This window comes from Diplotaxodon limnothrissa, linkage group LG17 (assembly GCF_057381915.1).
Source record: "Diplotaxodon limnothrissa isolate DT_005_m linkage group LG17, D_limnothrissa_male_GT1.1, whole genome shotgun sequence".
Classification (NCBI taxonomy): Eukaryota; Metazoa; Chordata; class Actinopteri; order Cichliformes; family Cichlidae; genus Diplotaxodon; species Diplotaxodon limnothrissa.
In genome coordinates this window covers 29,516,252-29,544,014 of record NC_140612.1, presented here as the reverse complement: position 1 = coordinate 29,544,014, position 27,763 = coordinate 29,516,252, and the positions used below count along the sequence as shown (strand labels likewise).

At 41.7% G+C, this 27,763-nt stretch overlaps 1 protein-coding gene across 2 annotated transcripts in view; it reads left to right on the top strand.

Moving 5' to 3' along the window:
* The window catches only part of pcloa (piccolo presynaptic cytomatrix protein a), a 60,771-nt gene that overhangs the window by 28,054 nt on the left and 4,954 nt on the right, over positions 1-27,763 (top strand). Inside the window, exons 4-23 of one of the 2 annotated variants that reach the window (XM_085376821.1) lie at positions 138-2,999; positions 3,890-7,946; positions 8,254-9,782; positions 10,394-12,455; positions 13,942-13,989; positions 14,603-14,685; positions 14,880-14,955; positions 15,255-15,257; positions 17,003-17,128; positions 19,000-19,108; positions 19,435-19,499; positions 19,952-20,136; positions 20,864-20,914; positions 21,077-21,207; positions 22,563-22,589; positions 23,645-23,738; positions 24,816-24,887; positions 24,963-25,209; positions 25,787-26,044; positions 27,181-27,369. In XM_085376821.1, the coding sequence (XP_085232947.1) occupies positions 138-2,999; positions 3,890-7,946; positions 8,254-9,782; positions 10,394-12,455; positions 13,942-13,989; positions 14,603-14,685; positions 14,880-14,955; positions 15,255-15,257; positions 17,003-17,128; positions 19,000-19,108; positions 19,435-19,499; positions 19,952-20,136; positions 20,864-20,914; positions 21,077-21,207; positions 22,563-22,589; positions 23,645-23,738; positions 24,816-24,887; positions 24,963-25,209; positions 25,787-26,044; positions 27,181-27,369 (12,274 nt within the window). The remainder of the gene's footprint in view (positions 1-137; positions 3,000-3,889; positions 7,947-8,253; positions 9,783-10,393; positions 12,456-13,941; positions 13,990-14,602; positions 14,686-14,879; positions 14,956-15,254; positions 15,258-17,002; positions 17,129-18,999; positions 19,109-19,434; positions 19,500-19,951; positions 20,137-20,863; positions 20,915-21,076; positions 21,208-22,562; positions 22,590-23,644; positions 23,739-24,815; positions 24,888-24,962; positions 25,210-25,786; positions 26,045-27,180; positions 27,370-27,763) is intronic. The other variant, XM_085376822.1, reaches the window with a different exon arrangement.

Below are 27,763 nucleotides of genomic sequence, written 5' to 3'. Positions count from 1 at the left end.
AGGTATATATATTGGTTTTAGAGCCGCATATTGTCTCTTCCCTCACAAGAAGAGGGGATGCTACACAGTTGGACTTTGGGTTGTAAAAACATTCAGGCAAAATTACTAACAGTGTTTTTTTAATGTTTGTCTTACAGAAAGAATGGCTTTGCCTCACCTGTCAAACTCAAAGAGCGATGTCAGGCCAGCTGGGAGATGTTTCACCATCATCCATGGCTTCCCCGAAGAAGCAGCCTCCTGGTCCTGTTCCCTCCTCCACACCTCCCCCTGCTGCTGTAGATAGCAAACCTGTAGTAGAACCAGCAGAGCCAACCCCACCAGCTTCTGAGACCAAGGTAGTGCCCACAACCCCCTCTGAATCAACACCTGATAGTGCACTAATTTCACCTAATCATAGTATTCCTCCTCCTGAAAACAGTTCACAATCAAAAGAACAAAACCAAACACTAGCAAATGAGAATATTATTCTTTCTGAGAAAGACGTTCCTGTAGTAGAACCAGCAAACCTAACCCCACAAGCTTCTGAAACCAAAGTAGTGACCACAACCCCTACTGACTCCATGCCTGAGAGTGCACTGATTTCGCCTAATCATAGTATTCCTTCTCCTGAGAATGGTTTACACTCAAAAGAACAAAATCAAACACTAGCAGATGAGCATACTATTCACCCTGAGAAAGAGGTTCCAGTAGTAGAACCAGCAAACCTAACCCCACCAACTTCTGAGACCAAATTAGCACCCCCTGAGGCTGAGCTTGATAGTGCGGTAATTTCACCTAATCATAGCACTCCTCCTCCTGAGAACAGTTCGCATGACCCACCACAGACAACAGAACAACAAGAAGAAGATGAGAATGCCATCTACCCTGAGAAAGAAGTTCCTGTTTCAGAGAGTTTAGCTGATAGTACCCATGTAGCCCCACCAGCTGAGGAACAGCAAAACAGCTCTGAGAGAATAGCAGAGGATCCCCCTCAGCCAGGGAAAGAGCCATTTGATTCTGATCAACAAACTGTCAGTGAACTCCCAGCAGCTGAGCAACAACAGAGTAGCTCTGAGAAAGAATCAGAGGACCATCCTCATCCCTGTACAGAGATAGCTAATGATGAGCAACAAGCACAGAGTGCAACTGTCAGTGAAATCCCAGCAGTTGTGCAACATCAGAGTAGTTCTGAGAAACCCACAGAGGACCTTTCTCTCCCTGTGGAAGGTGAGACACAAAATCCATTGAGTAATGCAGGTTTAGAAAAGACAACAGACCCTGCTGGGGCAGAAACTGAGCCAAATCCCGAGATTACGCAAAGTGAGGCTGCCGCTCCCCTGGCAGATAGTAAGAAAGTGGAACCCAGTCAAGAAAAGCATCCAGAAGTGACAACAAATGCAGCTGAGCCAAAGCCTGCTTTGATCCCTGAAGCAGTTAGACAGGAAACAGCTCCTGCTCAACCTGATACTACGGCTGCAAGTGTGAAAGAGGAGAAAACAACAGAGGTTTTAGCCGAGAAACCCCTGATAGGTGAACCACAAGTTACTCCAGCAGATCACACTCCACCTGACAGTGGAACAACACCTAATGTCAAGAGTGATGTTAGTGCAGAAGTAGAACCGAAAAACTCTGCGTCCCCTGTTGAACAAGTTGATGTCCCTGAACCTGATAAAGCTGATGAAGAATTAAAACAAAAACAGGCAGCAAGTGCAGAACCTGAAATTTCTTCTGCAGTATCAGAAAACCATCCTGTCTCAGCTTCAGAGGGAAAAGGTCAGGCAAACGAAGTGAAAAATGAACAGTCAGAAAAAGATCAGGAGCCCACATTACTTGATCTGGCAAATAAATCCTCTCCTGTTGCTCAGTTTGAAGGAGAAACGAAAGCTGTGGAGAAATCAAATGAGGAGAACATCGCTGAAAATAAAGTTTCTCAGGAACTTAATAATGAGGTAGACACAACAGCGCAGAAAGCACCTGAGGGAGCTGATGAGGGAACAGTTGAGATTAAAACAAATGCATGTGTACCGATAACTACTGAGGTAAAACCTGATGACGAGGAAGCTGCTGAAGAAAAAGAAAATGAGGAGAATACAGTTCATAATGAAACTAACCAGAAACCTCTGGAACAGAATGTTACTAATACAGAAAATTCGTCTCCTCTTCTCGACAAGAAGGAATCTGCAACGGGATTAGAGCCGGCTGCAACTGTTCCAGAGGAAATGCCAAAAGAAGAAATAGATATACAGAACAAGATAAAAGCAGGAACAAAGAATGAGCCAGCTGAGGAGAGCATTATTGAAACAGCATGCTGTTTGTCAGAGAAGTCACAGGAGAAAGGAAAGACTGTGGTCGAAGAAGAGTGCACACCCGAAGCCACGGTGTTAAAATCAGATAATAAATCTGACAATGCAACGGTTATCTCTGTTCCACCACCCCCTGACTTCGAAGAGCCACAAATGGTCAATGAGGTGCCAGTGCAAAGTGTAGACAGCGCGTTATCCTCAGCTGTTACCAGTAAGACAAATGTCAGCGATCAAGCCAGTGAGGGGAACCTTTTCCAAGATGAGTCAGAGATGGGCTCACAAAAGACAAAGAGTATTGCTGAAAATCAACACGAAGCAGAGGAAGATACATCAGCTGTGACAGGCGGCGATGAGCAATTGTCAATCAAAGAGAAGAACGAAGCAGAATGTGACAAAAAAGACGATGAGTCACAACCTGTTGCTGGCAACATGCAGACAACTATTTCAGTATCAGAGGCAAACGCAGTGTGCGACAAAGAAGGCACTGCAGAGTTTGATGTAGGCGAGGATGCAATATCAAAGAAGGATGAAGTATCAGAGACAGCTTTTGAAAATGGAGGTGTGCCTCTATCAGTATCTTCAGCTCCTGTCACAGAACCTGAAATCCCAGTTTCTGTAGTAAGTGAGCAGGACAGCAACCCGAAGGAGGAAAACACTAACGTGGAGGAGGAAAAGGAGCCCCTTGAAAAACTCAATGATGAAGCCGAACTTTCTGAGGTGACCATAGTATTTAGCAGATGTAGAGGTAGATTAGAAAAAATGATCTTTCAGAACTGCTTGACCATTGCAAAAACAAAAAAACTTAAATAACTTAAATACAAAACAAGAATTTACAGTTGGAGGAAATGAAAAATTGTTCATTCCAGATGGGTTTTACTAGAGGTTGAATGAAGTATTGGTAGAACAATATATCCTACTGCTTCACCTTGCAATAAAATTATTGATAATCTTGGACCAACTATTAATATTTCTTTAAAAACATGCTGCTACACTAAATAGATTCCTCCTCAGCTAATTTGATGTATCAGAGTTGCTTTTAATGACTTCTTGTTGTGCCAAATGAATGACAGATAGTGAAAGCAATATTACTCACATGTTAAAATAGAAGAAGCACAAATGAGGGAAATACAGTAGTAGACACTTCCAAAGAGCTAGTTAAATGAGCTGACATGTTATTACACACACATTGAAACACAATGAGTCATTACATTACAATACCATGATTATCTACTTCAAGTACACAAAGATATTAATTATAATAAAAATGCTCACTTAATTTTGTGCCAAATTAAACAATGTGTGTCTAAATTGTTAAATATACAGTTTAATGTTTGGATTACTCATTAAGCATATGACATTCCTGAAAAGTGGAATAGTAAGAGCTGGATAATAGTTCAAGGTTTTGCTCTCATATGGTCATTGTCGAAAATACCCCACACTAGTCATTCCTATTAACTCCTGAAATATATTTTAAATCTTCATTTTTCATTCCTGTCATTCCTAAATTCATATGAACTTGCATGTTGTGCTTATTTAAAACAACTGTCTTCGTAATTGTCAGAAATTAAGCATATATACTGAAAAAGTTTGTTTTTTTTATTCATCAGGTGAAAACAGTGGAGACCTTGAAAGAGCCTGGAATTAAAGAAGCAGCTGTCAAGGAAGGCAGCCCAACCAGCCCATCAGACCTAGCAAAGCTAGAAAGCACTGTCCTGCCCATCCTTGAGGCCCAGGCAACCACACAAGAAGAGGAGAAAAAAACAGACACTCTAAAGGCCAGGCGTAAATTAGAAGTGCTTCCTCTCTCACCTGACTCTCCTAGCTCAGAAGAGGACAGAGTGGTTTCTGATAAGAACGGCAATGGTACCACAAAGAAAAAGCTCCTTGTGCCCATGGATGTCAAGGCAGATTCCCTGGACGATAGCAGTGAAAGCTTTGGAAAAGAAAGCCCTATGTCAGGAGATGATGAAGAATTTATCCGAAAACAGATAATGGAAATGAGTGAGAATGAAGATGCTTCACAATCTGATGAGGAAAACCTAGTTCGGCGAAAGATCAGAGAGGACGAGAAGAAACAAAAGGAACAAAAGAAAACAGAAACTGTAGAGAAGGGCACGACAGGGAAAGTCAGACGGCTTACCAAGAAAAGCACCATAAGCCCAGATGATGAAGATAAGGAATTTGGTACTTTAGTGGATAAACCTGATATAAACAAAGATATGGAAGCAGAAACAAAAGAAGGGAAGCAACAAAGTGGTACTGCAGTTCGCAAATTCCAAACTATGGAGCTGAATACAACTAGCAGCCCTGTGTCTATACCCAATGATGATGGAGAGCCTGAAATGGAAAGCCTGACAGATTCTCCAGATGATCGGTCTAGAGGTGAGGGGTCTTCCAGTCTACATGCGTCCAGCTTCACTCCTGGAACTTCCCCAACATCCCTCTCATCACTGGATGAAGACAGTGATAGCAGTAGTCCGAGCCATATCCGCAGTGGTGAAGGTAAACAGCACAGGAAAGCCAAACACAGACAACCTGGTCAAATGCTGCCAACTATCGAAGACTCTTCTGAGGAAGAAGAGTTACGGGAAGAGGAGGAGCTGCTCAGGGAGCAAGAAAAACAGAAGGGCTCAGGGAAAAAATCCAAAAAAGATAAAGATGAGATTCGAGCCCAGAGGAGGCGAGAGCATCAAAAGACACCGCCAAGCAACCTTTCCCCTATTGAAGATGCCTCACCAACTGAAGAGCAGAGGCAGGAAGCTGAAATGGAGGAGATTAGACGATCATCTTGCTCAGACTTTTCACCCAGTATTGAATCAGATCCTGAAGGATTGGAAATCCATGCTGCAAAGATTGCGGCAGTCCAGAAAACCTATCAGCTGCCCATGTCTGTATCTCTTCACTCCCCAACAGATGATCAAAATATTGATAAACCACAGAAAAAACCTCTCAGATCTGCTGATGAAGCCTATGAGGAGATAATGCTGAGGGCCAAGTCTCCAACAGCTGACAAAGGTGAAATTCAGCCAGAAAAAGAGTCCCTATATGGAGGCATGCTCATCGAAGATTATGCATATGCATCTCTTATTGACAATTCGACAGCTGATCTCGAGGACACAGAGAAGATTACTGTTCCCACTCAGCCCAAAAAGCTGCGATCGCCAGATGAAGTTTATGAAGACATGATAAAGAAAAGAAAGGAATTCATGCAGCTGGAGCAGGAATACCAAAATATGCAGGCAAAAAAGGAAAGCACTAACCCAGAAATTGTGCTACAACCTGCTGATATTACTGTTTCCAAAAGCAGTACAATAACATTAGACATGGATGGGAAGCCATTGTTGGATGCTGAAACTGCCTATGAAGAGCTAATGAAAAGAGTCCTGACTCCTGGAACAAGTCCAACTCAGCATGAGCCAAAAGTAGAAGCCACTGCATCTAGAAAGGCACTCCACCCTATTCCAGACTTAAAAGTAACGCAGTGCTCTTCAGGAGAGTTATCTTCTGATGATGAAATTATACCTAAAAAGGAAGTGGAGAAAAATCCTGTATCAGATGTCTCATCAGCAATGGAAACTGAGCCTGTGAAAGAAACGTTTCCATCACCCACATCAGATCAGCAACCTGAAACCACAATCAAAGCAACCCAAGGTGATATTGTGGACTTGACTAGTGCATCTACAAAAACATCAGCTCCTGTGATTGCCAGTGTATCACCCTTGCCTACAGTCCCCCAGTATACACCTGGTATACCAAGTGTAGTATCAACTGCCCCACCTGTGCCCCCGAAGCCAACTGTCCTGCGTAGGGCTAATTCTCAGGAAAAAACAGAAGAACCTGTTGCACCGCCGCTCCCTCCTCCTACTCCTCCAAAACCTACTGTGTTTCCCAGGAAAGCTCCAGTTCCACTTCCACCTCAGGCTTCAGCAGCTCCAGTAAGGCAAGAGACAGTGACTATGACTACAGCTCAAGCATCACCTACAAGACAAGTAGTTACTCCAACATACAAACCTCATGTTCCCCCTCCTGTACCCCCAAAGCCATCCATCCCCGTTGGAATTGGGGATAGCCACAAACCAGGACATGGTGTTAAACCACCAATTGCACCAAAGCCTGGCTCACAGCCTTCATCACCTGCCCATGCCCCACATCCACAAAGACCCTCTGTACTTCCCACAGGTCCTAGTGACATAGCCCTTAATCTAAGCCCCACTTCTGAAAGCAAAATGTTTCAACCATCACCAAAGTCTCCTTCTTCTCCAAGATATGCCAGCAATCTTCGTGACACATATGTGGTCATCACTCTGCCATCTCAGCCTAGCTCTCCTGTAGATAGTGTTACCACTCATGCTCCCTCTAGCCCTGGTCCAGCATCTCCTTCATGGCAAGCTCAGCCTGAGACATACCACCATCAGCAGCCTCAACCTCAACCATATTCACAGCAGCAGCAGCAGCAACAAACACCTCCTCAAACAACCAGGGTGCCTCTGGCATATACACGAGTCACAGAATCCATTGAAAGTCAAGAAATTTGTGGGCCTGAAAAACATGTATCTAGCTCTTGTCATATAATTGAGGCTATATCAGCCTCAGCACAGCCACCTGTGGTGATGCCCAACCTCATCTCTCAAGTGGTTACCACAGAAGTCCAAAGGACCACTGTCTCTGTTGTTCATGAAAGGACACCACCACCAGTGCCAGCTCCAAGGGCAAATGGTCTCCCAATATCAATGCAGAAGCCTATGCCCCAGTTGCCAGCACAGAATGGACAGGCTATTCAACCTTCTGAGGTGGTAGATCTTAGGACTATGAAAGTGGATCCAGAATCAACCACACGTGGTGTGGATCTGTCTGCTGGTCCAGACTCAAGACATCAGTCCCTTACGACTGATGTCAGTCGTCACAGCAGTGCAGTGCAGTCCCCTGTGGTCAACCTCAGTGCTGAATCATCTACAGTTTCTATAGTAACTGATAGCATTACCATCGTGACCTGTGCTGCCACAATCCAGCGACGCGACAACTTGGACACCTCTTTGACCTCTTCAGTACCCCTTCAGCTAACAAAAAACAAATCATTTGAACCCGTTTCTCAAATTATTTATCGACCAATTGCTGAGATCCCTATTAATCTCTCAGTTGGATCTAGTACGAGTGGAGGAACACTCCAGGCCACCCCTGTAACAATTGCACCCGCTTCTGTTGCAAGTTGTATTGCTAATGGATTAACTAATGGCACAACCACAGTGTCAGGAGCTGTTGACCTTAGCACAAATAAACCATTCAACACTGTGGTTTCAGTGGATACTGCGTCTACCGAAGTGGTTACAGCTGTAATCACAGACGATGGCAAACCAGTGGATCTGACTGCAGGGAAAAGAGCTGTATGTTGTGATGTTGTGTACAAGCTTCCATTTGCAGGAAGTTGTGCAACTCACCAACCTACCACACCCTTGCCTGAAGATCGCTTTGGATATCGTGACGACCACTATCAGTATGACAGGTCGCCTTATGGCATGAGAGGGTTTGGTGGAATTAAACCTTCTATGTCAGATACTAACCTAGCAGAGGCTGGTCTCTTCATTTACAAGAGTAAAAACAGCTATAATTTCAGTGGCACAACTGAAGGTGCAGTAGATCTTACCTCAGCAAAGATTTCTGATGCAGGTCAGTGCAGTGACATTGCAGACCTGTCACTTAAATGTCACTTTGAACTGCTTCCACTTATTCATGGCTAATGTGGAAATAATGGCTACTTTTTGTTTTTATTTTGTTTTGCATGGACATTTTTTCTTTTTTTTTTAATCATTTTTTTTGTTTTACCATGTACCTGCATGCTGTTACTTTGTTGAACCTCATTGGAGTTTTTTTTGGTCTTCCACCTTTTTTCATTATTTGAACAAGGCATGGCTTGCTGCAACAATTAATAATTCTGTAATACTGGGACTGAAATGATATCTTTGACTTTTGACAGGTGAAGCTGTTGACTACTCCAAGAAAGGAACTTACGCTGGAATGACAATTCCTCCCTATTCTCAAGATAGAGTCACAAGTGCTGTTGGCACACTCTTTGGTACAAGCAGTGTTTTGAGATCATCAAATGGAGTGGTTTATTCCTCTGTTGCAGCCCCAGTCCCATCTACATATGCCATTACCACCCAGCCAGGGTCCATATTTAGTACAGCATACAACACCTTGTCAGGTATGCATACCAGCGACACCATGCCTTCTCTTTCCAACCTCCAGAACCTACCACTTACTCGATCCCACAGTTTTCTATCCACCATCTCTACTACTGCAGCAGAAGAACAAGCAGATGCTCCACTCAATCTAGAGATATCTAGAGGAGGCACTACTGCTGGTGATTCTGCAACTACTGCAGCAACTTCTTTATCTCTTGACACCTATACTGATGCATCTCTGGAGGCTATAGCTGCTTCACTGGAAGCGCTTTCTTCACCCATGGTTCCTGGAGACAGCCAGTATCAGGCAGAGCGCGAGAGACTAGAAATGGAAAAACTCAAGCAACAGCGCCTGGCTGAGGAATTAGAATGGGAACGGCAGGAAATTCAGCGGTTCCGAGAACACGAACAACTCATGGTGCAAAAGGAACTGGAGGAGCTGCAGGCCATGAAACAGCAGATACTTGCCCAGCAAGAAGAGGAAAGACAGGCTCACCTTATAATGCAGAAAGAAACTTACGCTCAGCAGCAGCAGCAGCTTGAGCAGATTCAGAGACTCCAAGAGCAGCTCCGTCTGCAACTGGAAGAGCAAAAGCTTCGTCAGATGTACCCAGGTGGGGACATACAAGAGGCAGTTGTCTTAGGACCTGATGGCACTGTACTGGCCCGAAAGATCACAGATAGTGGGTGCCAGACAGATGAAGAGGATGAAGCAGTCAGCAAAGCTTACACAGCAGGTAGAAAAAAGAGAACTGCTAAAAAGAGCGTTGACAGTTGTGTGCAGACTGATGATGAGGATCAAGATGAATGGGAGGCTCAGAACAGAAGCAGACAAAGCCGTCCACGTACTGCCAGAGGTGATAGGGGTGGGCAGTCTGAGATGTCTCTTCAAGCCCACACTGAGATTTCTATACAAACTGATACAGATGGGAACATTAGAATGGATACCAGAATGGAGCTTTCAGATTCTGAAAGGACCTCACCAAAGAAACGACCTACCCCCTTAGAAATAGGGCAGTCTGCTAACCTCAAAGCTGATTCTTCTACTCTTCAGGCCCCTCCTAAATCCCCCAAAGTGCTCTATTCCCCTGTATCCCCTTGTATCTCACCAAGCAAATCCCTTGAGTTTGTGTCTTATGATAAATCCCTTGGTGATACAAGCCCACAAAACCTAAGAGGAAGTCCTGATCCATCAAAAGCCTCTCCAGCAAGTCCCAGAGGACAGAAATCCATGCAGAGATCTATGTCTGATCCTAAGCCCATGAGTCCAACAGGAGAAGAAAGAGCAACATCTGGAACCCAGTATGGTGAAGGCTATACTGTAAGTACTACCATCGTAATTGACATAAATCCAGGAAGCAAAACCACAAGCCAAAAATATGAATTTATTTTAACTTTCAGATGGTGTGATCTGTGTTTAAACTTTTCTTTTGGTTGATTAAGTTTGACATTTCTGGAGAGTTATCTTCAGCTTAATCCCATTTCTAGGTAAAATATCATGGAGTATTGTAGTCAGTTTTCTGCCTGGGCAATTCACCACTGAGAATCTCATACATACATAAACAGTTGGAAATAAGCTGAGGTTGCAGGAAACACTAAGCTGTCAGAGATCCATCAAGGGTTTGTGAATAAATTATTTCTTGTGCAACAGTAGTGTGGAATATTTATGGGCAGAAATACATATGTTACTGTTACCTAGAAAAAAGATAATCAACAATTTGTCTTTCAATCACTCTACTACAATACATCCTTATAGAGGAAGACTATCAAACAACTTAAATTTATACAGTTTGCTCTGTTTTAATTACTCATAAAATGCAGCAGTTATCACTAATTAATTTATCTGAGTAACATATTGTTTATGAAGCTGAAGGCTCCTTAAACAATTATTTTGGGAACTAAACTACTTTTACAACACTTTTTTTCCTACAGGGCATAGGCTCAGGTGGTACACCAACAGGGACTCAAAAGAAGGTGAAGAGGACTCTCCCAAATCCTCCATCAGAGGATGAGTCAACAACCACTGGACAGACAGCATATAGCACTGGCTCAGCCCGTCGAAGAATGTGCCGTAATTCCAACATGGCACGCGCCAAGATCCTACAAGACATTGATCGAGAGCTAGATCTGGTGGAGCGCGAGTCTTCCAAGCTCCGCAAAAGACAAGCAGAATTAGATGAGGAGGAGAAAGAGATAGATGCAAAGCTAAGATACTTGGAGATGGGCATTAATCGTAGAAAGGACGCACTGCTTAAAGAAAGAGAGAAGAGGGAAAGGGCCTACTTGCAGAGTGTTGCAGAGGACAGAGACTACATGTCAGACAGTGAGGTTAGCAACATCCGAGAGACTAGAGGAGGTGGTGAGGATGAGGAGATTGAAAGTCATGGTCTTGAACGTCCCAGGACAGCTCCTCAGTCAGAATTGGATGACTTTGTCCCACCGCAAACCAAGCACGAGTATGGAAAATACTCTCAGTACCAATACGCTCAAAGTCAATTTCAGCAGTCTCTCTACCAGACACCTCAGTCCTACCAGTCTCATTCAATCTACTCCTCTGTCCCTTCGCTCACTACCTCCCAGCAGCAGAGTTACCACCAAATGCTTTTGTTGCAGCAGAAAGCTGCGAGACAAGCAGCCCTACTCTCAGAGCTCGATGCAACGAAATATGATGTCATTAGCCGTCAGCCTGATCCCACTTCATCAGCTTACCTTGGTGTTAAGTATGACAAATATGGGAATCATCTTGATCTCAGAGCCTTAGAAGTGGGAAGTATAGCAGGTAGCCCAATGTCAGCTGTCTCTGATTCCTACTACACAGATGTAGATCACCACACACCTCGGAGTTACATGCTGCTGGAAGATGCTGCAGAACTAGCTAAAGGCTCCACAGGTCTGTCCTCATCTTATAGTCTGGCTGAGAGGGAGCTGGCAAAGGCAGAGAAACTGCTTCGTAGGAGTGCTGCTGATCTGGGGTCTACTGACTATTTGGGATCCACGTCCAGACTTCATACCTTTGGAAAGACCCCTGACGAAGAGGATACCATGGAGGAACCCTATGAACTGAAACTTTTAAAGCAGCAGCTTAAGCAAGAGTTTAGGAGAAGTACAGGTGGGACTGAAAACTTAGAACAATTGACAGGTCTCTCACAGCACTACTATACACCAAGCTCTAGCATCTCTGGTTACTCTCAGAGACACTATCCAAAGTCAGAAAAGTATAGCATCAGTCGACTTACTCTTGAGAAGCAGGCAGCTAAACAACTCCCAGCATCTATGTTGTACCAAAAACATAAGACACCACTACTAGATCCTAAAATCTCCTCCAAGTATTCCTCTATTACAGACAGTAGAGGTTTAGAGACTGACTATACTAGCTATTTGGGGTCCACCAGTGCATCCCCAAGATCCAGCCGTCTCTTGCAAGATGAGATTACCTTTGGTCTTCGGAAGAATATTGCAGAGCAGCAAAAGTATTTAGGATCCACCCTGGGTGCTAACTTGGCTGGGTCACTTAACTTGAGTCAGAGCTTGGGTTTGGATTCTGCCTATCCTAGTGGTAGTCGTTCAAGACCATCCTCCAGGCCCACATCTTGCTATGGCCTGGACTTGTCTATCAAAAGAGACCCATCAAGCTCTTCACTCAGGCTGAAAGGAGATGGTGAAGCATCTGGAGACGGCCCAAATTATCAAACCCCATCTGGTCGCACCAAACCTACTAGCCTTCCCATTGTCCAAAGTGGGCGCGGCAGAATACCCATAGTGGCCCAGAATTCAGAAGAAGAGAGTCCACTGAGCCCTGTTGGGCAGCCTATGGGTATGGCCCGTGCATCAGCGGGACCTCTGCCTCCCATCTCAGCCGATTCAAGGGACCAATTTGGTTCTTGCCTTTCATTGCAAGACTCCCAGCAGCAGCAACATATCAGGGAAGAGCCAACAAGGGGTAGGAGTTATGTGCTGCTGGATGATCTTCAGGGCACCATGTCAGATAGCGAAGGTAAAAAACAGACTTGTTACACTGCCACTTCATTCCTAATTAGCGTTTCATCATTAACACTTTTTGGTTATGGTTTGTCTTGCATGAATTTATTACTAAAGTGGGTAAAATATAGCTTGTGTTTCTTCATTCAGACTCAGCATGTCTTTTGAGGTGTTTTTGTTTTTCCTTTGCATTCTGTTGAATGTGTCTTCTTATTCCTTTCTAGTGCAAGTACATTTAATATTGAGTTCCTTTGTGCATGCAAATCATTTGTAAACTTTTCTGTTTCCTATAGACTTGAATGTATCTTTATGTATACACTGTTTTCTATTTTCTGTTCTATTCTCATCCCAATTATTGTGTAACATCTTCCTATATGAGTTCACTGCACTGTACAGTCTGACATCCTGTTTCAGATACATGAAAGGCGTCCCCCAAGAAATACAACTTTAAAACTCAACATGATGTCACACGTAGCTGTTGAAATGCTTGAAGTATTTTAAATCCTTCTAATTAAGCATTTAGACGACAGTAGTATATTGATCCTTTAAAATAGATCACATAGAGAAAATGTTTTCACTGTAAATGATGCAATGAAAAAAGTGCCTTTGCCACTCAAAAAGTTAGAGTTCTGTCAGTTTCAGTCAATTTCTCTTAAGCATAATAGTGTCCTGTCTGCATTTTCATAGACAGTAATATACAAATATATATTTTTGGATTATTGATGTGCAATGTGAATACAGGATATTTACTTAGTTATTCCATGATTGCATTTAACTTTCTACTAGTACCCAGTAAGACTAAACTATAGGAAGATTTAAAATGTTTTTTTTGTTTTGTTTTGTTTCATTTTGTTTGAAATGCATGATATTTCTTTGCAATACTTCTGTGTTAATAAATATAAAACTTTTACATGCATGTCTTGTCTTAAATATCTGCTTTTGTGCACTGTGATACATGAGTGATTTTATGCTGCATGAAATGCATGCATGCCTCCTTCATGTAAGAAGATCACCGAAAGTCTGATCATTTGATTAACTTCTGTTAAGCAAACATAGTTCATTATTTTTGCTGCAGCTTCTATAGCTGAAAGCAAATGAGCTGTCATACATATGAGGACAGTGTTTTTTTCCAAAACAGTGGTTCAAAAGCACTATTACAACAGGAAAGGGGAAAAAACATTATTGTTGCCAGCACTTGCTGTCGTGATAGCAGTGGTTCGCAATAAATCATGTGTTTCAAAAACGACTTCTATAAAGCAGCTCTAGAACTTCTAAACTTTAAGCTGAGGACAATGTATTACTAAAACAGGATGCAAAATGGGCTGTCATTAAGTGCAAACTACATTCATAGTAACATTTCCTATCTTTTTGTTTCATATGCTTAAAGATGCCATGTCTGAGTTGTCTTGAATGCAGTTTAATTATTTACCTATTGATTCATATGGATCCCAATATTTTATTCATACTTTATAATACATTAAACCCGTTTGCCTTGATTGCAGCCCTAAGTGATTCCCTGATGGCTTTGAACAGAGACGATGCAACCAATGGTAGAGTATTAGTTCAGTTCTCTACGCTAATATATTAACTTGCACCACAAATAAAATGCATATCAACAAAATGGTGTCTAAATGTTGGGGAGGTTTAAGACATTTCAAATTTGGTAATACAAACAATACTTATATTGGAAATTTAAAACAAATTTAAATGATTTTACATTTTTTACAGTTTTCATAAGATTCATCACACACTTGTTGGGGAGGAGACTCATTCACCTTCCTAACAACTGGAGAAAAATTATAGAAATATACCCAACATTTACATCTATCGACAAGTATGGCAAGATAGATTTAGTTTATGCTACTGTGTTGTACTAATAGTGCTTTAATCGTTCTCAATCTGCCTTATTTTCTGTGCATACATATGGAATTGTTTTGGTTTTTGGCATCATTTTCCTACTTTGCAAAAAGTGTAACAGATTAAACTTCTGTTTGGCTCATATTTTTTCCTCATATTTTTTGCAACCTAACAACTAATATGTAGACGTTTTTTCAATGGCATGTAATCACCTTTAAATGACCTGATAACCATCCTCTGTAAGTGGATGGAAAAGTCCAGATTCTCAGATTGGTTTTGAAGCTGTGCTTGTTTTTATCCCTGAAGCCTACCACCTTAGACGGGAAGAGACAGATTGGTTTGACAAACCGAGAGATGGGTGGTCGGAGAACGGACAGGAGAAGAGACAGGTGAAAGAGGAAAAAACACATACACTGTAGTAAAGTTCTCAAAGTGTCATCTATGAAACACCAAGCTGCATGCATTCACATGGAATCATCTTGATATATATAAATATATATATAAATATGTTGCATGAATGGTGTATGGTTTTTGTATAGTAGCACAAGGCACTTAACGTCTTACCATTGTGTATGGGCCATAGGGAAAAGGTCCATACTACCCCTTCCCTCACCTCAGGGTCAAACTGCAGAGGGATCCTAAAGACCGCAGTGTCTCAGGTAAAGTAACACAGTTTACAGGAGCATCATGTTAATGGTAGAGTGACTGACTATACAGTCAGAAAGGCATGTATGTTCATGTGTTATTGACTGTTGTACAGTCAGTTAGGACTGCATCAAATATAATTAGGAATAAGAATGTTATAAAATAAACGAAATAAAAATATTTACAAAGGATAGACAACAAAATATGCATAACAAAATATAGACATTAATCTAGATCTTTTTGGGTTTACAGAGCATGACTAGTTAGCTTAATGCATATTACTTAATATTCAAGCCAAATCTCAGCAAACTAGCAGGTCACTTTGCTAGCCTATATGTTGCATCACACAACTCTTCCAGGCTCAAAGCAGCCCAGCATTTCATTTCCTGGCTTCCTTTTCGATTTGGCTCTCCTCCATGCTCATCAGTCATTGCCATGCTCAAAATGGCGTATCCCTCACACTCAGGATTATCTTATGCAATTAACAAGCAGCCCAGAAAGGAAGCGTTTTGTTTACTAGCGCCCAGTGCTGAACTGAGTCATTTTGCTGCAATGTTTTTGTTCTGGCTTCAATAACCATAAAAAATGGTTTCATGGTTCAAAATTAGTAAGGTTTCTGTTTTTGCGTAATTGAAAGCCTCTTTATGTAGGCTGAGAAAATCAATACAAGGGTAGTGGTTTAATCTAGTTAACAGTGTACTGTGTGTAGACAGTGTGCTGCCTACATATGACCTAAACTGCTGCTGGACACAGAAAATCTGCAAACAAAATGATGCACACATTTCTTTAAGACTGTGATTTAAATTAACATATCAATTTAAGCTATTAAGCTTTACCTGGAGTTTAGCTGGGTTTTCTCATCAGTTTTGGATTAAGCATCTAGTAATTTAAGTTTCAGAGACTGCATCAAAGTGTATATATTTCAGTCAAAAGTTTACAGCTAGCCAAAACCAGCAAGTATGCTATAATGAGCTTTAGCTTTAGCTATGGCTAGTTCTGGCTAGCTCCCTAGCTCCCACGATATCTAAACCCATAACTTTTAGCTACATTTTACCTGCTTATCTCTGAAAAATTATTGTATTTTTAGTAAATAACTTACATGTTTAATTTGATACAAAATATCAAATTACAGGCTTAATTCTATTTTGACCATAGATAGTATAAAAGATGGCCACAGCTACGTCACCTCTTGGTTTGTGAAGTCTCCTTAGGAGCCTCAAGATGAGGATTTTCACCATGTTGGTCTCAAAACTTAGAGGTTTTGAGAAAGGGGCACGTCTGGCTGTGAAACTGCATGCTCATTGGGCGTTGACTCGTGAATCACAAGTAGTTAGCCAATGAGCTTATTTCTAATAATCCTCAGTTCTGGACCATGGTATGACAAGGGTTTAGAAAATGGACCTAATGCTTTATTAAATATGGTCTAAAACAGCGATCCCCAACTTTTTTGCACCACGGACCGGTTTGTGCCCGACAATATTTTCATGGACCGGCCTTTAAGGTGTCGCGGATAAATACAACAAAATAAAACTAGTACCGGTACCGAAAAAAGAAGATTTATTCATAACACACGTGACAAGACCCAGGAAAACCGAGTTAACGAAAAAAAAAACCGATAACAAAATAACACTAAAAACTGATAAAAACCCTGAAAATCATACATTTCACACCCGAGTCTCACTCTCACGGCCCGGTACCAAATGACTCACGTACCGGTCCGTGGCCCGGGGGTTGGGGACCGCTGGTCTAAAACAAGTGACTGAGACTCAAAACTGACTCAAACTCAAAAGCACTTTTCCCTTTTTTGAAACCATAGGCATTGCCCCCTTGTGGCCATTAAAAAGAATTCAGGTCATGTCTTTTATACAGTCTTTATTTTGTCTGACTCTGTAGTCAGTGTATTTGGCTTTCTACATAATAGTCACACTTTTATGTTATTTGACGAGGTTTTTTTTGTGTACAGTCATACAAAAGAAATCATATATTGAATTATAAATGTTGTAGACTGTGGGCTACTTCTACCATAAACACTCACCAGTCTTTCTTTTGGGGCATTAACAGGAAATGGTCTGGGTATTCGAGTGGTCGGAGGAAAAGAGGTCCCTGGTAGTAATGGAGACATTGGAGCATATGTTGCCAAAGTGTTACCTGGTGGAGCGGCAGAACAAACAGGAAAGATTCTTGAAGGTAAGCTCTTTCATCTAATTAAATCTCTTATTGTGAAAATTAAGTAGAGTAAATGGAGTGTAACTACAATGTGACTGATAACTCACTAGTCTTCTGCCATACAGTTAAGGGGTGCCATAAGGTATTGTGCGATACAAAATTAAGATACAAAATGTTTCAGTCTTCTCATATAAAATTCAACAAGCATGCCAAACAAACCTTTTCTTCACGCGTGTAATTTGGGTGCATTTACATCTTTGGTCGTTCGCAGCTGACAGACTGAAAGAATCGAACATGTAGTTGGAGTGAGAGAAACAGGGAGATTACAAAAATAGGTCTTCATTTGAATTTAGTTTTATCACCTGCAGGCGACGGGCCATGACTCACATTTGGTCATGAGAGATGAGAACCAAAAACAAGAAGCTTATGGGTGTTGAGTGTTTAAACCAGCAGTTATATTTGTATCATTTTATTATCATTTTTCACCTTTTGACTAATTGGAATGGAGATAGAACCTAATGGCTGTGTCATGATAGCAGAGTTATTTTCTTAACAAATCTATTGTATTATTTGATGACTGTTCTAAAATACCAATCATTATATTATAGTTCTTAACCCACAGATATGGCCTTTTTTTAAACAATAAATTGCTTGTTTTGTGTGTAACAGGAACACATTATATTGATTTTTACATAGGGGAGTATGAGATCAGTGAACTCCTAGTCATACTCACATGAAGGGTGTCACACAATCAGTAAAGCTAGAGGTTGGACAGTTTAGACGTGTATAATCCATCTGCCTGTACTCTGAGGATGTGTTTATGTGCACTTGAGCATGACCACTTGCTGCTCTTGTTTACCTCTCCTCCTGTTTCCTTTTTATTGTAGTACATGGCTGCTTTACTTTGCTTTAACGCTCTCCACTTTTTTGTAAGCACGCTATAAAGGGTTCCAGAGAGAACAGTGCCATGAAAAGATAGAAATATGATACTGAAAGTTGTTCTTTAAGTCAAAGGCCAGAGGATTCAACAACATCCTACAGAGCAATTGTGTCATGCATTTTATTCTAACACAGAGAAAAAACTAAAACTGTTAGCGGCTGCTGTAGTCCAAGAGTCAAGGTACATCTGTGGTGCCATTAGCCAGACACCTCAACCATAATAACACCCGTAACCCTGTCATCAACACCGAGCAGAATGGCTGCAAATTACTTCGGTTCTGCCAGTGGGAACACGATGCCTCACTCTGTCTGGTGCGAATATGGAGAAACGTTGTCAGATTCAACAGGGGTAGAGGCTCTGTGTCTCAGAAGGAGTGTGTGTGTATGAATGGGTGCTTGTTTGATCGCTGGAATTCAGCCTCCAAAAGCTACTATATACAGTTCAAGGGTGTTGATGAATAATACCAGAGTGGGAATACAGTGTACTCTAGCTTTCCTGTCACATATGCACGCAGCTCGAGAGTACCGTCGAAAACAGAGGACCTTCCTGATGAGCTGTTTCAATCCGTGTAAGTCCTGCCAGCGTGCAGGGTGTGTTTTGGAGCATGCGGTGGGTTTGCTGTGCTGAGTGGAATATCACTGCGCTATTTTATATATAGAAATGATCAGCCTGTCCTGGGAAACATCTGTCACTGCTAAAGCAGGTTGGAGAAAAGTGTATTTGATTGTAAATGATATATTTTTAAGATTAAAGAGACCCTTTTACTCTGCTTGCTCTTAACTAATAACTAATGACTAAAATGAATGGACTGATTTTTTTAATCATTTGATTGTTTTATGAGATAGGTTTTGATTCCTTTTTTTATTTAGAGGGATGTGTCTGTACAGCACTGGATGTGGGAAAATACAGGATCAATATTGATTGCTCTTCTGGGTGTGCAAAACGTATATAGGAATGCAGGTCCTGGAGTGGAATGGTGTTCTTTTGACGGGGAAAACCTATGAAGAGGTACAAGGGCTCGTTGGACAGCCGTGTAATGAGGCAGAAGTGTGTGTCAGACTGTGAGTATAACCTGTGTCACTTGCAATCTTTCTCTTGTGCACTCTGTTCAACCCGCCATAATGTCATTCTTGTCTTTTCTTTTCTTTATATTTAAGATGGATCATTTTAACCTCTTCATGACTTTAATGTCTAATATTTAAAAGCTAGTCTTAATCACTAGCTTTGCTGTCCTGTTTTTTAATTAACTATTGTCACATCATTTTTTTCTCCATTTCTGTGATGTTTTTGTGGCTTTTCTGGTACCTTTTTTTTGTCTTTTTTCCTTGTCATTTAATTCCTTTAGTTTCACTTTTCAGAAATGTATGAAATGTAATTTTTCCAACAGGGATCTCAACATGTTGGCAGAGTCTGAGGGTTCCCAGCACCTAGATTTCCAGGAGCACAGCAAAGGTAAGTTGTTACCTAATTATTTTTATTATAATTTCAACTGGAACTGATTCCACTGATTCCTCCTCACTCCTGTTCCTCTGTCCTCAATTTTTCCCTATTAACTTTTGTCTCTTGTTATTTTCAGATGCTCTTCTCATATTCTTCTTCTTTTTATCTTCAGCTCTCTTTTTTCTCTCAAGTTGAGCCATGTTTTTTTTTTCTGTGGCCTAGTTCCTCAGTCTGTTACACAGAACAGTTCTGGAAACATGCGATTGTTTTCACAGAGCTGTCTCTATTGTGGCACTTTAATATTCACTTTTCTTTTCCATTGAATTTGACTTGGAAGTGAATTGGGTTAAGAGCCATAGTGATGATTCATTTGGTCCCTAGACAGATCATTGTCAAGATCCTTTGGTTTGTTATGTGCAGCGATGATGATCTGTACTCATAGTTAACTCATGTTAACTTTCTAGGTGACAGACCTCCCAGATCTCCAGGTGTTGATCCCAAACAGCTAGCGGCCGAGCTGCAGAAAGTGTCACAGCAGCAGGCTCCACTGTCCACCTCCTCCTCCAGCCTGCCTGCCACCACTTCAGCAACCTCCAGCCCCGGTCAGCCAGGATCCCCCTCAGTCAGCAAGAAACGTCACAGCAGCAAGGCGAGTTTAGAGGCACGCTATCAATCACATTCTTTACGTTTTAGGCAGCCAAGCAAACATGTCAACCCCAGCCACAATCCACAGATACCGTAGAACATGCTATTCACACAGGCTTTTTTAGCTTACCCACAGTTGCTGCAAAGCTGCAAGCTGCTTTGCAACCAACCTTCGCCCCAGCTCCTCCTTTTCTCCTTTGCTGTTTCTGACTCTGTGTCACAACCTTTGATATTGATGCTTGCTCTACTCATGTAAATCCATGGAGATGGAAGTACATGGTCTTCTTTTGACTATAGCAGTCCTGGCTGCACTGTAAGCACCATTAAGATTGCAATATTGAGTTTCTGGGAAAGTTTATTTTGAAGCTATGCCTCTGTCTGCAGAGAGTTTCTGAAGAGCTCTTCTAAACTTTGTTTTAACGTTTGCTAGTAGTTGTCTTTGATTTCATAAGAGATATATCTACCTCTAACTCAATATGAATTTAAGATGTGTATAATATAATTATTTATTAGTTAAAATTAGGTAACAGTATATGTCTTTTTTAAAGGATGTCAATTATCTGAAGGGATCCCTGAAACAGATGCACAGATTCTATGATTTGGAGACTTCACAGTTTAGCCTAAAGTGCAGCATAAAGTACTGTACACCACCTTATAATCAGCTACCAGTACACACAAAAGTTCCACCTACACTTTTGTCTGTTTCACCATGTTGTTTTCATCTTTTACAGATTGCAGAGGGAACAAAGAGCCAACCCCACCCTGTATCTGGAGAGATACAGGTTTGTGACACAAAACTATTACTGTAAATCTGTAATCTGTGTAGATTTAATTCTAAGAGTATAGAATCTGAGTAGATGGATGTTATTTTTGCTAAAATTAGATAGATGCAAGACTAAAATGCAGCCGAATCTATTGTAATTCAGTTGTGTTTCTTTTTGCAGCTTCAAATCCACTATGACAAGCAGCTTGGCAACTTGATAGTTCACGTCCTGCAGGCCAGAAACCTTGCCCCGCGGGATAACAATGGCTACTCCGATCCATTCGTTAAAGTGTATCTCCTGCCAGGGAGAGGGTGAGTTAGTAGTGTTTAGACTGAAAGCACATGTTAAGGATTTCAGAGCTAGAACAAGTAATTAAGTATACAGATTTTCAGAAGCAGTAGCAGCATTCTAGCTAAGATCTTTTTTCCCATCTAGGCTACACAGACAGCCAGTCTGTTAAGCAGTAACTTAGTTTCCATTCATTTTAAAATCGATGTACAATTGATTTTGGCTTATCATGACATCATTCAATGTGCAACACATGGATGTTTCTGATATGAACTCCATGTGCTACTATGCATAAGGTCGTCTTTTATTTTGACATAGTATAAGTCCAAAACTCAGCAGCCCATTTCTTTTGCTCCCGAATGGCATAAACATTATGTAAATATAATGAGGCACTTGAGTTGCCCCTGTTGATGTGTGTTCCACTGTAGGTGTGAGTGCAGTCAAAATCAATAGCTCTCATATTTACTTGCAATACAATCCAGACTCCTGCTTAAGTCTACTGCTCCCTTTCCCGCTGTGATTGCACTGTAATGCAATTGACTCTCCCACCTTCTCTTCGGCATGAGATGAGGTCCCTCGAGAGAGTGTTTTTTGTTTTTTTCCAGGGATCATTTCAGATAAAAGTAATAATATACTGTATAGCTGTGGGGTTTTTAGCTGCCACTCTCACACGCCTTCGGGTTGACTCATGCACCGATGCCACTGTGAGTTATGAACGGGTTTGGGGCTATGCTAAAGAAACTGAGAGAATGGCAGCCACAAGCCCTACGGCCACTTTAAAGTGGTTATGGAAACATGCACACTTAAAGGCATGTGTGCACATACTCGTGTATACCCTGTGTGTGTATACATGGAATCTCACAGCTATCAATGCCAGCTGCAATCCATAGAGAGGCTTTTCAGTTGCATCGCAGGTCTTCTGGCAACTACGTGGGACAGCGTCTCAATACTGAGAAGCCAGAAAAAAAACAGTGGGTTTTATTTTGTTTTACGTAAAACAAATGTTGAGCCTTCAGCTCTTGCAGCAGAAACTTTAAGAAATAAATCAGACTGCGCGATCTGGCTCATGAGTGACAGATCTCCACTCCGGTTGCCACAAGATCTGTCACGTGACCTGGGAGTCCTCTCAGCACACATACATGCAGTCATGTACACACTATAGCAAAATTTCTATCCACCACTGCAGCAGACCGCAGCTTCCTGTTCATGCCCCTTTCTAAAAGGCACACTTGACAAATCACACGCTAAACCTAAGCTAAGTGTAGACTCAATCTCCCCTCACAGTCCACAGACACTTTTTGACCCGCCCCCCACCCTCCCTCTGACTATTGTTTCTGTATGTTGTTCTCTATATTTAATGCATGCTGGACCCCCTCAGTCAGGTCATGGTTGTCCAGAATGCCAGGTATGTGACTTGCCCACTTTGGCACTTTGGTTCTGTTTTGGTTGATAATTAGTTGTCACTTTGGTTAAGGCAAAAAAAGAGCAAGGTTAATTTCTCTCTGGAAGTTTATTGATAAAAGTCACTTAGTTCAGTCCTACTAACTCCCTTCAACCTGAATATATTTCCCTTAGTATCCATTATTTCATGATACTCTCTTTGGATGCCCCAGATATTATTATTTTACCATCTGTTTTCCTTACTACATATAAACTAGTAGTCCCCTGTGTTGTTTTCAGAGTTAACTGTTGTCTTTTTCTGGTAGATGGTCTGTTTTTCCTTTCTAACCATCGTAATTTGAAACCCTAACATCGGCCCCAATACCCTAGATTTTGACCCTGTTTTGTTATTAAAATCCCTCAGTAATATCCTACATTGTGCCCTGACATCATAATGTACCCTCAGTGCCCTGCATCCACATCCAGTGTACACTATTATTTTGCCCTACGGCCAATTCATACCATTGTTGTCCAGTATAGAGTAGATTGTCCCTGTCTTTTCCAACCTAACTCTTCCAAACTTACTCATATGCTACAGTCTGAACTCAAACCCTACACACTGCAAAAATATCCATGTCAACAAGTCATTTATTGATGCCCAGCATAACTTTTTCATGTGAAATATCTTAACTCAGAATAGGTAAAAAAAAAACATTTGGTATACGGTCATTACATTTGTTTTTGTCATTGGGACTATTGGTGCTTTTCTTCTTACTGGAGACCTGAAACATTTGTTCTTTCAATGCATAAAAATTCTGTGAAACTAAATGACTTGATGGGCATTGAAATGGACTTTTTTGCAGCACACCCTGACATCATACCCTGCTATCCATGCACATAGGCCCATACATTGTTACCATCCAAACAATGTGCATCACATTCATTCTTTTCCCTCTACTGTGACATTGTGCCCTACTCCAGTATCTTCTGCTCCCTGCAATGCGTAGGTTCACTGACACGCATGTTATTTGCATACATGTCGTTGACCAAGTGTGTGTTGCTGTGATGTGTTCCCCCCAGTGCTGAAAACAAGAGGAAGACCAAACACGCAGGCAAGACTATCAACCCTGAGTGGAACCAAACTGTCATCTATAAGAACATCCACCTGGAACAGGTACTGTGTGGTCAGAGACACTTGATTACACTAAAACAGTTTGAGCCTAGTTTGAGCCACTGAGCTGGGCCTCACTGTACTGTGGTGTTGGTGCTTTTTGGAGAATTATTAATTTAATTATCTGACAAATACAGTAATATGACTCACTTTGTGTAATTGGGATTAATCATACCAACAATGTTTCCAAAACTTTTGTCTCCCAGCTTTGATTCTGTGTCTTTGCAGTGCACATATACAGTATCTGTACCATTTTTTTTAACTGTATGCAACCTGCTAACCAAGCTTGCTAACATTAGCTGATAACTTTGCTCTTTACTCTCACATCCAGATATAATTAGAAAGAAAATACAATCAACATATATTGCTTCCTTACATGCTGCTCTTTATACTCTAAATGGTTGGGTGGCGGTGCCTCTTTTATATACAGTCTATTATTCACGCATGGTATTGATATTACTGTCTTAATGCTAATATTTTGCTTTGTTTAAATGTTTTAGGGTTTTTTCTAAGCAAACACAATTGCATCAGCATGATAACATCATAAGCTGGAGGTGTCTTCATCATGAGCTTGTTAGCATGCCCTGCCAAAGTACAGAGTAACAAAACCACTAGTATAGCTATAGACTCAAGCAACATGTGAACCGACACTATGAGCTCAGACACTCAAAAATGTTATTGTTATCTTACGCTGTTTTTTTTTAATGGCATTTTTCTATAACTCTGTAATAGTTCATATATGAATGGACAAATAAGAAAGCCCTCAACTGATTAATTTCCAGATTGAAAATAACAAAAAACTGCAGCACAATATATTGCTTTTTTTTTTACTGCTTCTGTGCCAACCTGTCATCGTTGCCACTGGTTTTCAGCGGAGCAGATGGATGTATCGCTGAGATTTATTATATCTGTTTAGATCCCATTTTAGATTCAGTGAGCCTGTATCAATCACAGCAAAACTGCCAACTTCTGTCGCCGTTTCTATTCGTTTTTCGGCTGCTTGAAGGCGTGAAACTGCTTTAACTTTAGCTTTAAACTTGAAACTTTTTTATGAACTCTTCAACTGTGTGTACATTTTAGCTTAAGAAGAAGACTTTGGAGGTGAGCGTGTGGGACTATGACAAGGGCTCCTCTAATGATTTCTTGGGGGAGGTAAGCTCCTTTGATATTATATTTTATACATATATGAATCCATAAAGGTTTTCTATAACTTCTATTTGCTTGTAGGTGCTTATTGATCTGTCCAACACTGCCCAGCTGGACAACATCCCGCGGTGGCTCCCTCTCAAGGAGCAGAGCGAGGGGGACCACCACAGACGCTCGCACTCAGGCCAGGGTCGTCACAGTTCTTCTAAACCCTCCTCACAGCACTCCTCCCCTAAAACCACTGGTTCCTCGCATGATAATCAGGATTCCCCAAAATCATCTGTCATCAAGAGTCGAAGCCATGGGATCTTTCCAGATCCGGCCAAGGGTAGGACACGATGTATTCCCCTCACCTCGAATTAATCACCATCTTCCCCTAACAACACTCTGCTGCTTCTCTGCTGTTTCCTCGTCTCTGTAGTCTGTTCTTCTTTATCCCTTTCTTTCTCTTTTTTGCTTTCTTCCTGTCACTGCTCTCTCTATTTCTACCTCTACCTCTGTCCATTTTCTCTTTACAGTCTTGTCTCCTTTATTACCGCCACCTTCCTCTAGTCATTTTTGCACCCATTCTAGCTTTTGCTTCATGCTTTTTGCTTTCTCGTGGTCTGTTTTCTTGGTTGCCATGATGTCACCCTGCTTAGAGGCCTTGCCTTAGCTTCCCTCTATCTTTCTCCTAACACAGAGGGCAACATGGCCGTGGAAGGCTTTGAATGCTAGTTAAAAAATAACCTCAAAGTAACATCAAATTTAATGAGCACGATAGACTATAAGACACACTGGCTAGATTCAGTATCTCACTAGCCAGCAACTCAGCTCGTTGTGAGTGGTGCGCAACAGGTGACAACCACTAAGAAAAGCAAAAGGTAGCCTTTTTTTTGGTAATTTGGTGAATCTGGTTGTTTTAGACACACAGGTGCCCTCTATCGAGAAATCTCACAGTAGCCCTGGCACATCGAAGCCTTCCCCGTCCGAGGGCCAGAGCCAAAGCCACAGCCACGGACACAGCCAACACTCTCGCTCACACGGCGCTTCACGCTCCAGCAAAAGCGCAGCACGACAGCACCATCAGGAAAGCCTCAATGGAAGCAGAGGAGGCGCTGCCGTAGCAACGGGCGATGCCCAACAGCAGTCACAGCAGCAGCCGCCACAACGCCTCCAACCAAGTAAACCAAGACGCAAATAAAGCCTACGCAGCATGGCCTCCTCGCACTCATCTGTTCTACCTTTTGTTGAGTTTTTTTTTTTTCCCGTTCCTTTATTTCCTTTTCCTTACTTAGTTTCCCCTCACTCCTCACACTCTCTGGTTCTCTTCAGCATTGTATCCACAGTGTGTCAACCTTTCATGGCTTCTCTTCTGTATGTATTCACAAGTGTCAGCAGCCAGCACCTCACCTGTAAGGTAGCACACTGTCTTTGACCCTTACTTATTTTGACCTCCTTCCAAATACGCATAATGCTAGCTAATAAGTATCCAGTTCTAACTATTTAAAATCCTATTAGTGTTAAAAAATATGTAATAAAGAGGCTTAAATGTACTTTAATGGAGTTAAACTTAAATATTAGCTTTCGTTTTGACTGACATTAGCTTTTAATTTTAAGATGACAGTGTAAACAGTAGTAAATAAATGAAACAGAAAAAAGCAGATTTGCACAAGATGTTCAAACGAGCTTGGCGATAATGTCAGAGCAGCTCGCTCTAATGATGAAAGATTACTGATAAAACAGTTTCGTAACAGAGGACAGTTCATCAGGAAAATAATTCTTCAGAATTCAGAAAATGACTTTTGCTGCCTGCTAGAACTTAAATCATTTCATTTAACTGATCCGACTTTAAAACCGAAGACAGTTGCAGTCCCCTCCCTTATATCATTTACCTATTTGGATTTTTACTTTGATTTTATTATTATTATTATTTATTTTTATTTTTTGAGTTCTGTATAATTTCCTTTTTTGTTAACAAACAACGACCAGCTTTTCTGAAGCTCCTCCACCGAGATGGCTGTGCATGCAGTCCGCTACACCCACCCTCCCAACCCTTTTTTTTCTGTTTAAACAACTACCGGACCCACGATGCACCTCAGTAGATGCTGCACGCCCCACCCAATAGTGATGTGGGAGGGGCACTGCACACTGTGGCTGCATGTGATTGACAGTCAAGCTGGTTGCCATGATGAAGATAAACCGCTCTCTGAATCTCCATCTCGCTCCTCCCTCCTTCTAATTTGAATTCCAACACCATGACCTTTGTTTCCCGGCGTTGACCCCTTGACATCGTGCCTGTGAAACTAAACTCATCCAGGCCAAAGAGGCCGCCTCTCACTGAGGCACCAGAGACACAGCGTAGTGGGCGTGCTCACCATTCAGAGAGCCCAGTCTGACTGGCTGCCTGCCCTGCCATCGATTGTGTCGGCCAAAGGGAGCAGAGCAGACGGCAGACACCTGACCCTCAGGAAAGCCGTGTCAGAAGAGAGGCCGCAGAGCACCGGAGGTGAGAGTTTGCCCAAGAGTCTCCTCTCTGTCGTGTGACTGAAGCACAGATGGAGCAAGGAGAGAAAGAGAGAGTGAGAGAAAGAGAGGATGCAGTACTACTAACGCACACCTGCAGAAAGAAAGAGGGGAATATTCATAAAAGAGACAGGAAGATAGAGAGAAAGTTGCACTCAGCCACATCACCACAGATTCATGCACACACGGCACACACTTTTCTTGAAGGCCACCGACACAGTTCACTAATACCAGGAAGTCAATATCCAAAACTGTGAGATGAGTCATTGAATGTTAACACTTTGCCACTGCCACATCTGCTGCATCATTAAACTGTTATTAGTGAGCTTTTTCGCAATCCGGCATTGATGCCGTGTCGAGTGGCTTGAAAGAAAAAC